General features: G+C 42.7%; 1 protein-coding gene across 1 annotated transcript in view; it reads right to left on the reverse strand.

Moving 5' to 3' along the window:
• Positions 1 to 12,547, reverse strand: part of negr1 (neuronal growth regulator 1) — a 190,673-nt gene that overhangs the window by 84,259 nt on the left and 93,867 nt on the right. The window contains exon 4 of the mRNA XM_053636596.1: positions 4,465 to 4,596. Coding sequence (XP_053492571.1) covers positions 4,465 to 4,596 — 132 coding nt within the window. The remainder of the gene's footprint in view (positions 1 to 4,464; positions 4,597 to 12,547) is intronic.

A 12,547-nucleotide genomic window follows, 5' to 3' on the forward strand; every position in this document is an offset into this window, starting at 1 on the left:
TCAGACAATGCCTTTTTGTTTTTTCAGGGGTTTTTTTTTTTTCCCCATTTATTTATTTAATTATGTGCAGTGTGAAAGCAAGCCAGACCAAACAGCAAATGAATCAAAGTTTGTTTCGGGCTGATTCACAATCGGTAAACGGACTAAAATGGGTGAGGGTCTAAGGAACATTCTGACCAAATTTGACCCAATGGTGGCGCTAGAGCATTTGCAGCACTTGGCCCAAATTTGGTCAGAATGTTCCTTAGACCCTCCCAAATCAGTGTGCCAAATTTCACATCTTTTTACCAGACGGTTCTATGGGCTGCCGTAGACAGCCTAGCCAGTAGGAGAAGAAGACGAAGATGAAGAAGAACATTACGAAAGAATACATCATTCACTGTACAAATACCTGCTGTGATCTTTTTATAATCCGCTACACTAATCCAAAGCTGGGTGCTTTTACATCTGTTGTATAATTCCATACAGCTAAAAGCTGATCTCCAAACACCTTTATAATTACAGAACACAGAAACATCACAAAGGCTTTTGTAAAAATCTGCTTTCGCTTTCTCGTGGCAGTAGCATGCTTTATACATTATTCCATTAAGCTCCATTAACGCTCCAAGCCTACTCCCGTATTAATGACTCCTCTTATATAATGAGGAGAAATCTCTCTTTGCCTGGGAAAAGCACAGATCTTCATCCTGACGGCAGTTATTTACGCCTTTTCGAACATAAATCACATGGATGTACAGTACACATTAATCCAGGACGTCAAGATTCTGACAGGATGACACGGAAATGCATTATGTTAGCTCTAAAAGCTCCCAATCTGCACCGCTACATGGCATCACCTAATCCGTCAGGTTTATATATTTATTTTCCGTGTTGTGAGTAGAGACCGCGTCTGGCACGGGGCACGGATGAAAGCAGGAAGGAGAAGCTAAACATCTGGCGCTCTGCTCGGTGAAAAAACAAATCAAAAGACAAACAGCGCTACGTATCGCGCATCTAAAAGATGTAAACGGTTATGTTTAAACGTTTATAATCGCAAGGCGGGAAGGGTTTTCGCAGAGTTCGCGTGCGGAGTGTGATACGTTTCGATACGGCTCTGGCTAGCCGACAGCTGTGCCGAGCTGAGAGATGCAAAGCTTGAGATTTTTAGTAATTAGTTTGTTTGTTAAATGAGCCGGGGCTAGCTATTGTAATAACAGCACATATTCTGTGTTTTTATCAAGTTTAATGCTGAAGCAGGAAAGTGTGTGTAGCGCGACGGTGATGTGCAGGAGAGGGTCGAATAGTTCAGGTGAAAATATCAACCACTGTGCATCCATCCATCCTTCCATTTTGTTAAATATATATATATATATATATAGCACTTTTAATTTTAAACTAAACAATATTTTATAGATAAAGGGTTAGAAAACAGAATAGACATTCACTTTACGATCCCCTGTTAATCACAGTGACACTAGCCAATCCTGGGCATCTGTGAGCTTATATTATGTAGAGTATGTGGAAGAGGGCAGATAGCCCTTTTCTCCAAAATGCCCTGTAATGCAGCATGAGCGGTAGTTTGAAAAGATGTAGTTGGCTGGCTTCACATTTCTTAGAGGAAACCAGTCTTATCCTTCCCTGCTTGGAAGTTGTTTTACGATAGTGGAGGGCTAACTTAAGAACTATTGTATGAATAGGGACCTTATTCAGGAGCTAAACAAGTTATAGCTATATAAGTTAGGCAAAGTTTATGAAAGTGTTCATTAGTTTATTAGCATTCTGTATAGTCTAGCTAGCATATCATATTTCATGTTTCTTGGTGAACAAGCATGACGAGTCACACCAAGGTTCTTAACTGTAGCTTTGGGTAAAATCAGCAACCTGGTTGTAGGCAAAATTACCACCCAACATCAGTGTGTCTGGTTTTAGGGCAGCCTGGAGATCGCTGAGGACGGTACTGCTTGAAATACCATGGGAATGGTTTTGGACCTCAGTTCCACATGGACGTTCTCGCTGTGGCTGCTGGGACTACGGTTGCAGCAATGGCCTTGGGACTGCAATTACCACATGCAGTTTTACACTCAGGTCTGAACAATGGACTAGTTCAACAAACAGACTTCATATAAACACCATAATGAACTTTCTTTTACTCTCACACTATCCGTCGTGACCCAGATGAGGACGGGTTCCCTTCTGAGTCTGGATCCTCTCAAGGTTTCTTCCTCATATCATCTCAGGGAGTTTTTCCTCACCACCGTCACCACCGTCTCGCTCAATAGGGATAAATTCACACACTTAAAATCTCCATCCTGTGTTTATATGTTTCTGTAAAGCCGCTTTGAGACGACGTCCGTCGTTAACAGCGCAATACAAATCAAACTGAATTGAATTGAATTTTAATCAGCATTTAAGACAAGAATATTTTGATTCATCCATAGCTGTGCTGCTGATTTGGGTCAAACTGATAAGTATAGCTGTTCATCATGGGTATTGAAGTGAAAGCCAACATTATGTATCGGTTGTAGGTCCAAGGAAGAATAACAGGGGACCTAAAAGAGAACCTTGAAGGACTACAAATGTTTCTTGTTGCTCGATTGAATATTTTTTCCCTGGTGATCCATAAAAGAATCAGTTTGAATCGAAACGTCACGTCAACATTCTCGGCGACGACTAAAGTATCGGCACCCTAGACTTATATCGGCTTGCTGATAATTAGATGCGTCTCGTTTTATTTTGCGCCAAAGTACATTTGGAAAAATTTCACTCGGTATTCGTGTCTGGCATCGTTACATTGGACACTGGACATCTTACATGAACCAAAACCCACACGACCAGTGTACAGAGAGCTCTGAAATTGGGTTTAGTCACCGAGCCCTATCAGTGAAAAAGTGCTAGAATTCACTGATCTATTTTCAAGGATATAATATTACTTCATCTACATCTAGGGAATTTTTCAAGGTAAGCATCTTGCTTAAGGGCACAGCTGCAGTGATCAGAGTGAGGAAGAAGCAAAACAATTCTCAATGAAACAAAAGAGCTTAAACCCAACATTAAGGCATATGTTTTCAGCTGGTATATTTGCTTATTGTAATTAACAGCCATAATCTGCAATTAGCCCAGAGGTCAACTCTCCTTTTACCTAAAAAGATGTAATTATTTTTCAAAGCCAAATGAGATTATGTTGCCGTGTATTTAATTACACCGATAACCCTCTAAATGCCAGTCACATCATCAGCCGTTGTGATAAGTAATTACGCTAATGCATCGTAGCAACATTTAAAACGTAGTTGTGCATCTTCTAAGCTAGTCAACTCAGTGAGCTAACTCTGAAGGAAGAGCCAACTGAGCTAACTGACAGTGCTAGAAATCACAGAATCACGTTTCCCCCAGTACGAGCTAATCATAGAGAGGCTGTGATCATTTGCGGAGACTTCCCAGTGGGAAAGCGCTTGTCAGCGAGCACGTGGATGCGGATTGGCAGCGCTGTCTCGTGCTCCCTCACGCTTTTATTTCAGGACATGGGAAGGTAACACCTCACGTCTAATTCCAGCTCCGGCACCTGTTTTCCCAGCTTATGAATCCTGAAGCGACTTGCTCTGATGGACGAGCGTTGTTCGAAAGCGATAGACTGTTATCGTGAACGTGTTCGTTTTTCTTTCCTTTCTTTTTTTTTTTTTGGCCCTCGACGGGAGCTTCTCTTCATACCGGACTGTTCTAAAGGCAGATATGGACACATGCTGGAAAATCCGAGCCTGTTTGATTGAAGTGAAGAACAAGAAAGGCTCCAATAAAGAGCTTGGCGCTTGGAGATCGGCACGCAGCTGCTGATCTTTTCCACTTTGTTTCTCATTAGAATGTATTGATAGAATTGACTGGGTGGAGCAGGGACATGAGTTATGACTCCAGGCCTGTCACAGCTCGACGTGCTGACATTTCCATGTGCCTGCCCACCCATTTTTCCTTGAGTAAAGGGGAAGTCGTTTGACGAGCCAACACCACACATACTGATCTGCGAGAGTCCACATTTCTGATTTATGCGCTCTCACTTCCTGTGATTCAGCATATGGCATCAACACAAAGAGATTAACGAAGTCAGTGACCGCAAAAAGAGGAAGAGGAAAAGAAAAACCGCGGCACGTCCGGCCCCCTTCATTCCAGCAGTGCCACATCCTGACTATAAGCGTGATGAGTAAAGTCAGTATAATTCATTAAAACGTGCTGTGCTCATTACTGTCTTTTCAGACTTTTGAGAGACTCATTACCTGCATAATAGAAGAGTCCTTATAACACTGAGACCATTCCTCACTGGAAATTAATCATCTCAGCTCAGACAAAAAAGGGGATTCTCTCGTTAAATATTAAAAATCTTCCACACAATGAATCCTGTTCTAATTTCCACCCACTCCCTATCCTCAGCAAGATAAAAATAAGCCCACGTTATCGGGCGTGTGCAGCATCGGGACAAAAAGGTGGCGAAATACTTACAGTTGACGGTGACTTTCACAGTCCGGGTGTCGGGAGAAGCGATATCGTTCTCAGCGCCACATTCATAATCTCCTGCCGCATCCCGAGTTATTCCGGTTATGTTCAGGTTTTCTCCGCTCTCGAACTTCCTGGCTATGAATGCAAAGAGAAGGAAACATACGAATTAGCAAACAACTACTAGCCGTTTTCAACGAATCCGTGTAGCGCTTATAGTCTGGGATACCGACATGGTGCTATGTATATATATATATATATATATTAATATATATCTTCCATTTCATCACCAGTTCAAAAAACTAAACCTGTAGTGTTTCCTCCGAACAACCACGCACCTTTGTTCAAACCACGCTTGCCTTGGAAGTTGTCTTTTAAGAAAAAAGCAACAACAACAACAACAACAGAGAGCAAGTCTGAAAAAAAATCTTATACAATGTTACAGTTTTAAGGCCTACATGAGTCTTACTGGTTAGGGGGAGGGGACTGAGTAGTTGTGACTGGGCGTGGCTGAGGGTGGAGCAAATATTCAGGCTAGGAACCCAACATTACTTTATACTTTAAACGATTTACGCAATTCGGCTGTATTGAAATCTAAGAAAGTTAAGGCTAGGATTAGTGACCAAGTCAGCGTACATACATTTTCTCACAACTTTATTTGTATAAAATCTTTTTCTTCTCATTTTTCCTTCCTGCCATCTGACAGCGCCCCCCTCTGTTCAAACAAGCTCACTGATTGCCTTTAAAGGGAAAGAGGCGGGGCTGATCAGCTAACTTTTGAAAGACTGTACACACTAGTTTGCTCAGTTTCCCCCCAAAAGCACGCGCTAATTTGTCGTACCTTTACAAGGCTTCGATAACAATACAACCTTATACTTGCTAACGGTAAACGATTTCCGTGACTCGGTTTGTATTAAAACCGATGAAAGTCAAATCTAGACTTTTTGTACGGGGTAGCGATCTTTATTGGATCTTTAATTTGGATAAAACCGAATCCCCTCTCCCCCCCCCGCCCCCCCCTCGTTTGTTCAAATTGGTATGTTTATATTTCATGGGATCGTCAGGCTTAGAAAGAAACCGTAGCTGTGCTATTTTCTTAACAAATCTTCATTCTCAAAATACGAATTGCAATGAAAACATCGTCCGGCACAACGTAAGCCTCACTGGTTGTGTTTTAACCAATAAAAAGCTGGGCGTGGCAGTGGGAGGGGCTAATTCCAACCTGAAATGAGGACATGCATCGGTAGTGAAATGCACCGATTGTTTTCCGCTGTTTTTTTTTTTCTCTACGACATCTTTAAAATGATGTCATTACAAAATATAGCGAAAGAAAAGCCGCAAAATCTACTTATATCCTCCTTTTACAGACACGTAGTCCGAATCAGCAAAAGCCGCAAGGAATAAAAAAAAAAGCGAACAGCTAGAATAGAGATTAGGAAGATCGAGGATGGAGAGAAAAGAGGATAGAAGAGGTATGGTTTGTCCTATTGTCCCGGCATCGTGGTGAAATGTATAACCGGGGTGTCGTACTGAGCTGAGCACAATAGTCGGGCTGTCGAAAACTTTTACCTCCGTTGATATTAAGCGGCGCTGACAAACCTCCCGAGAGGAAGAGGCGCACCTTCGTGCTGAATAACAGGTATGACAACGTGATAAAAAAAAATGTACTCTCCGAGCCGTGCAATTTGCATACGCGTCTGTGTCGTCGCGCCAAAACAACGACGTCTTCTATAGAGGCAAACCAAACACCACAATTTCGCAAACTTCAGGGCTATTAAGGACGTGGCTGAGATGCTCATCTCGGATGACAAGGTGCTATTTGACTTCCGTCGCTTTGCAAATGAGTCGAGCCGAGGATAATTTTCCTCCGGAATGCATTCGAGCAAACGCGTCTCGACGTGCGGCATCGTTCCCGGCTTACAGGACTCGCCGTATACGCCGTTATTCCAGACGATCGACACGAAATCCACGCGTTTATGATAACCTACAAACGCACAACTAATTATATCATCATATTCCGGACAAGATTAACGTACCGCATCAAAAGTTATCCATAATTCTAAGGCTTGATAATTCTTCTCAATAATAATCCATCATGATAATTGTAAAAATAAATAAATAAATAATAATAATAAAAAAAACGCGATTGTAGTGCTACATTATTTTAATGTTACAGAGATCAAATTAACATTCAAATGCATTCTACTACACTGTATAGAACTTCCATCATTTCTACGATAAAGTCCCGTGTTTAAACCCGTATAATACTTTCGATGTCTTTTACAATTTTGAGGCTTCTATGAAAACAGCTACTCTAACTAAACTGCATTACATCACAGTGTTACTGGATTCTGGATTCCGATTGGTCCGAAGGTGTTGATTCATTTCCTGGCGCAGGTTTATGTGAATGTGCTCGTTCTAACACGTTGACGCGTCTATGGTAAGTTCAAGCTCATTAAAAAACGTCTGCAATCGTCCATATGAGGTGTTTATTTGTTTGTGGGAGGAGTCTCCAGTGTCGGAGGTGAAGACGTACCTTTTAGGAGTTTTTACGCTTTGTAGTTTCGTTTTCATGGGTGGTTTTTTTTTTGTTTTTCAAGAAGAGGAGAATAAAAACGGAGGCCGGTGAGGGAACTGCTATAACGCAAGTCAGATTAGGAACTTGTTTCACACACGTTCCACACCGTTACACTGAATCCCCTTCTTTTGTTCAAACTGGTATGTTGTTATTTCATGGGATCATCTCTAGCTGTGCCATTTTCCTAACAAAACATCATTCTCGAAATACGAACCGCAACGAAAACACCGTCCAGCCTCCCTCTTCCACCCTTTCCGTTCAAACAACCTCGTAACCCTCACTGGTTGCGTTTTAACCAATGAAAAGCCGGGCGTGGCTGTGGGAGGGGCTAATTTCAACCTGAACCTCGGAAATGCATTGGTAGTGAAATGCGTCGATTGTTTCCCACTGTTTTTTCTTTCTTTCTTTCTTCGACATCGGTAAAATGATGTCATTATCACATTATTACAAAAATGCAGCTGCGAAAGAAAAGAGAAAAATGTGCTAATTCTTTCAAATAATGCAGATTAGCTTCCTAGACAACAAATTGTTGGGTTTTTTTTTTTTTTTCACGCATCTATTTATATCCTCCTTTTACAGACATGCACTCCGACTCAGCAAAAGCTGCAAGGAATAAAAAAAAAAACAGAACAGCTAGAATAGAGGATAGGAGGATAGATGAGGGAGAGAAAAGAGGATAGAAAAGGTATGGTTTGCCCTGTTAATGTATAAACGTTACACTGATAGTAACTATAAATGGATAAAAATAAAAGCACGATATATTGGTCTTTAATGAATAAAAATCGCAATTGCTGTCATATAAGACACTTGCTTTTACAGGAAAATGTTCAACTTCTGGGTGGTAAGAGTAAATCCGATTCGTCACACCACCCCTCCTCCTCCTCCTCCTCCTCTTCCTCCTCCCCCACCTCCTCCTCCTCCTCCCTCCTTTCAAGATCAGTGTCGGTAACTTGTCAATAATTTCTACTTTCCAATTAAACAGCCCTCTTGGCCGTCTCTAACGCAGCCCCCGTGTCTTTTGTTCTAGTGACAGCATTGACTTCCAGCCTGCACCGTTTAACTCGACCAGGAGGATCTTTATCTGTGATTAACCGAGTGGATAATTTCTTTACAGAGATTTCACACCGCACCGTCACTTATCATACTCATTATAACAAAGGTCAGAATTAGCACAGACTCCTGACACGTCTAATTAAACGTCCGCGTTCAGACGTTTCTGACGTACACGTACGCGAAACGCCTCGGACGCTGTTCTCGAAGCCGGTCCATCGACGAGCGCTTCTATCGCACGCGCGTTATCGTGAACGATCTTAAGTGCACTCTGAACCGCGCGAGGGAAACGGAACGTGCGGAGAATCACGCGGGAAAAAGCTGCCCGAGCAAATTAGGCAAATCAGAGGAGGTTAATCTGCGATCCCACATTGCTCTGTGTTAAGCGCAGTCACAGTAAGCAATTTCTCACATTGTGTCGAGAGCACGCGGCACGCTTCCTTCGGGTCTGCCCGCTGCTGATAGGACGACTGCAGCTGGAGAATACATTACAGAGCGAAGCGACGGCGCTCGCTCCATTTCCACAGTTAACCCCTGAGAGAATACAGCAGCAATGAACTAAGGTGTGTGAGTGCTTCCTGTGGGTATTCATCGAGCTGTCAGCCACACACACATACACACATACCCATTTGTTTTCGCTCAATACCGTCTCTCCCACTAAGCCTGCTAACTTTTCTGTTTGGCTTTGCACTTTACAGATTAACCGTCGACTGTGCCTCTGTGAGAGAAGGCCCTGAGTTTCTGATTGAAATGTGTGTGTTTGTGAAATCACGAGCAAGCCGATAAATAAATAAATAAATACATAAATACATAAAAATGTTTAAAAAAAAAAAAATACGCAATTTGGGGTGTTTAGCCTAACAAATAAAAAGCCATTAAACATTACCTTTGAATTGTCGTATATTATTAGGATGCTAAAAATTATAATTGTGTGTTAGCATGTTCGCCTCACACCTCTAGGGTTAGCGCTTCGATTCTCCCCAGACTGCGGGGGTTTCCTCCGGGTACTCCGGTTTCCTCCCCCAGTTCAAAGACGGATCGGCGTGTCCAAAGTGTCCGTAGTGTATGAATGGGTGTGTGAGTGAGTGTGTGATTGTGCCCTGCGATGGACTGCCACCCTGTCCAGGGTGTACCCCGCCTTGTTCCCGATGCTCCCTGGGATAGACTCCAGGTTCCCCGTGACCCTGTAGGATGAGCGGTATAGAAGATGGATGGATGGATGTCACAGACAAGAGAGCAAAACTGGATGTGTGGGAGGGGCATACACTCTCTCTCCCCTGTCAATCACAGAGACTTTAGCCAGTCGTAGTTATCTCGTGTACGTGTTTAAAAAAAAAAGACGCGCTCGGCTAGTATGTCTGCACCTCTAGATTCTACCAACAGAAGATCTTTTTTTTTTTTCTTCGCGCCTCACGTATCCTACGTGATTTTGCGTATTTTGCGTTCGGATCGTATCGTGAACGGCTCCGACACGTTCGATCAGAGATTTCTCTTCGGAGATCTGAACTCGTCGTGGCTACCGAGAACACACGCGAAAATCCGATTTAAATATTAGGTAGCGTTTTGCATGAAGGCTCCATTAAGTTACATTATTTACTGGATAAGATGTGTGTTTTCATGCCTGCCCAGGAGCAACATCATTAATTCTGCATCCAGCTTCATCCCTTTCACCATTAATAAATGACTCCATCTTGGAAAAGCGCTGCCAGTGTTTATTCTGGGTTTTTACTTCGTTTCCTGGTATAATTTTAGTTCTTCTCACAGGAGAATTATCTGCCTGCACTGGGCGATGAATGAATTCAGACTGAGATGGATTGTTGTTCGGGAGTGTCTGTAAAATGACTGACAGGAGGACCATGCAAACACAAAGTAAGCATTCAACAAGCAATTAAAACGCCCCCCCAGCCAAATTCTACTAGTAAGACATAAAAGAAATAATTTATTTAAATCAACCTTTAATCTACTAAAAAATAAACGACAGCGTGTTCCTAAACGTTCCCGAACGTTCTCCCGTCTCCCGGTACTGAAACTTGCTTCAACACAAACATGTTCGTCAAGGTGTTTGTTCACCGCTTTACTTCCCGATGGGACGAACACCGGTTTATTATTCGGCTTATTTGTTTTATTACTTAAAAACGTTACTCACGTTGTTGTAGTTAATGACGGCGCATTAATGCTGACGTTAATGGCTTGTTCATGGTGTTAATGATAATGAGTCCTTATTAATCACGTAAACATTACAGCAGAGGGAAATTCTTTTCTTCATACCGCAGCATGTCAGGAAGTTGGGATTCAGAGCGCAGGGTCAGATATGATACAGCGCCCCCTGGAGCCGAGAGGGTTAAGGGCCTTGCTCAAGGGCCCAACAGTGGCAGCTTGGCAGTGCTGGAGCTCGAACCCCCGACCTTCTGATCAATAACCCAGAGTCTTAACCGCTAAACCCCGACTTCCCCCCCACTATGTGTTAAATAACATCAGCTAAAAGAACCTTAATGTGAAGAGCTCATTTTCATATAACGTCGATTTCGCGGTTATTCTTCGTAATTGTCCCACAACCCTGCCAGTACCTGTGCACACAAATCGGTGTGTGAGAACTTTTTTATTTATTTATTTTATTTTGGGATGTATCGTGTTGTACTTTCTAGTATGTATACACTATCCTGTGTATTTATTACTGTGTACTACGGTTGTGTACTCATCCGAGTCATCTGGTTGTGTATTTGCACGTCGTGTAGCCCCGTGTATCGTGATGCTAGATTACGTTTTGTGTATCCTGGTCCCGAAGAAACGTTATTTCGTTCCAACATATACGTTATAGAGGAGGATGACGACGCCGAGTCGGGATAATCGGACGTGACGAAGCTTAAACGAGGCAGTCGCTCAAATCGAACCCGAAGCACTTCAGTCGGCGTTTGCCAAAAAGATCACAGTTCCGTGTTCTCCGAAGCTTTAAATCACAAGAGAAGAGGCTTGGAGGGAGCGTTACTGGTCAGGAAGTGCAGGCTGTAACTAACCTTTCACGTGAACCATCACGAAACCTCGCCGGTGGAAAAAGCGCTTTGAATTTATTAAAAAGAGCACTTCTTCTCGTTTTGAAATGTATTTTGCTTTTTAGAGGTGGGGGGGGGGGGCGGGGGGGAAGGTCACGCTGGTCCTGAAGTGATGGCTTTTTCATGTTTACGATGATGGAGGAGAAAAAGATGTCAGTCTTTCAGAGGGTGATTTCATCTAGACAGAATTCAAGGAGGGGGAGGGGGAGGAGGGAAGAGGTGGGGGAGAGCCACTGAAATACTTATATATGGTTATTGGGGTGGTGAAATATAAATTGGAATATTTTCGCCCCCCCGCCCCCCCCGCCCGTATAATCAACATTCGGTTCAGTTCAGTAAAGAGAGCGATATGAGGCGAGGGTATAAAAACGTCCACGTTCGTTTCTGGACGTTTATTACACGCACCACACCATTTATTTTAAATAACGTCACTCTTTGTGATCTCTTCTCCGGCGGGTTTTTAAACGAGCTAAAGTATCGGATTTAAGCCCGAGTAAAGCCTAAATCTTTAGTAAACAGCACCTGTGTGGAGTCCGTGACCCGCAGGAATCACCGCGGTCCAATTCCCAGACACGTTGCCGAACCTCCACGATAGGCAATTTCACATGCTGTTTGTTTTGGGCTTGTTTCAAGCGTCTGCTTTTCAACAAGTGATATTTATGCTCAATTGGATTGAAATCAACTTGACCAGTGGAAGAGTGGCCACTTTCTCCCCTGATGAACTCTTTAGCTGCGTTGGCAGAGTGTTTCTGGTCATTTTATTGCAGCATGAGAAACCCGGACGAGTCTGGGGAGTGTTTTGCTGGGAACAGACAGATTTGTGGCTTTTTGTTACTGCTGCTGTTGTTGTCGTCGTCGTCGTCGTGGTGACACCGATGTGTTGTTTCTGATTCTTTCTTTTGGTACACTCGTTATTTATGCTACTAAAGGGGATACGATCTCATGCAGTAACTTACAGTGCGGTGAACTATAAACCCAGCAATAGTAAAAAATAATTGGGTCTTTGAAGCATCGCGATTCTCTTCAATGATCCTGTATTGATGCACAAAACATCATTATCAGACATTTACACAGGCTCTTGCATTATTATGCATTGAATTACAAACACCATGGGTTAGCGCCGTTAGATTTCGTTTTATTGCGTTCCGGTTTTAATTACTGAAATGATTTAACATAACGTGCATTTGAATAACGATGAGGCAGTCATTTTATACTTCCACAGGAAGAGTGGCACACTGTTATGACACGTTATGACAATATTATGACACTTTGGCTTTTACTGTGACACACTATTGTATTTCTACAGTATGTTACACTACGGTTTCACATTGACTCCGTTTTCACGGACAGCAGCAATCTCGTTATGGACCTTATTCTGAATAAGACGTGTAATATCCTGATTAAGGTGTTT

This window comes from Ictalurus furcatus, chromosome 11 (assembly GCF_023375685.1).
Source record: "Ictalurus furcatus strain D&B chromosome 11, Billie_1.0, whole genome shotgun sequence".
NCBI lineage: Eukaryota > Metazoa > Chordata > Actinopteri > Siluriformes > Ictaluridae > Ictalurus > Ictalurus furcatus.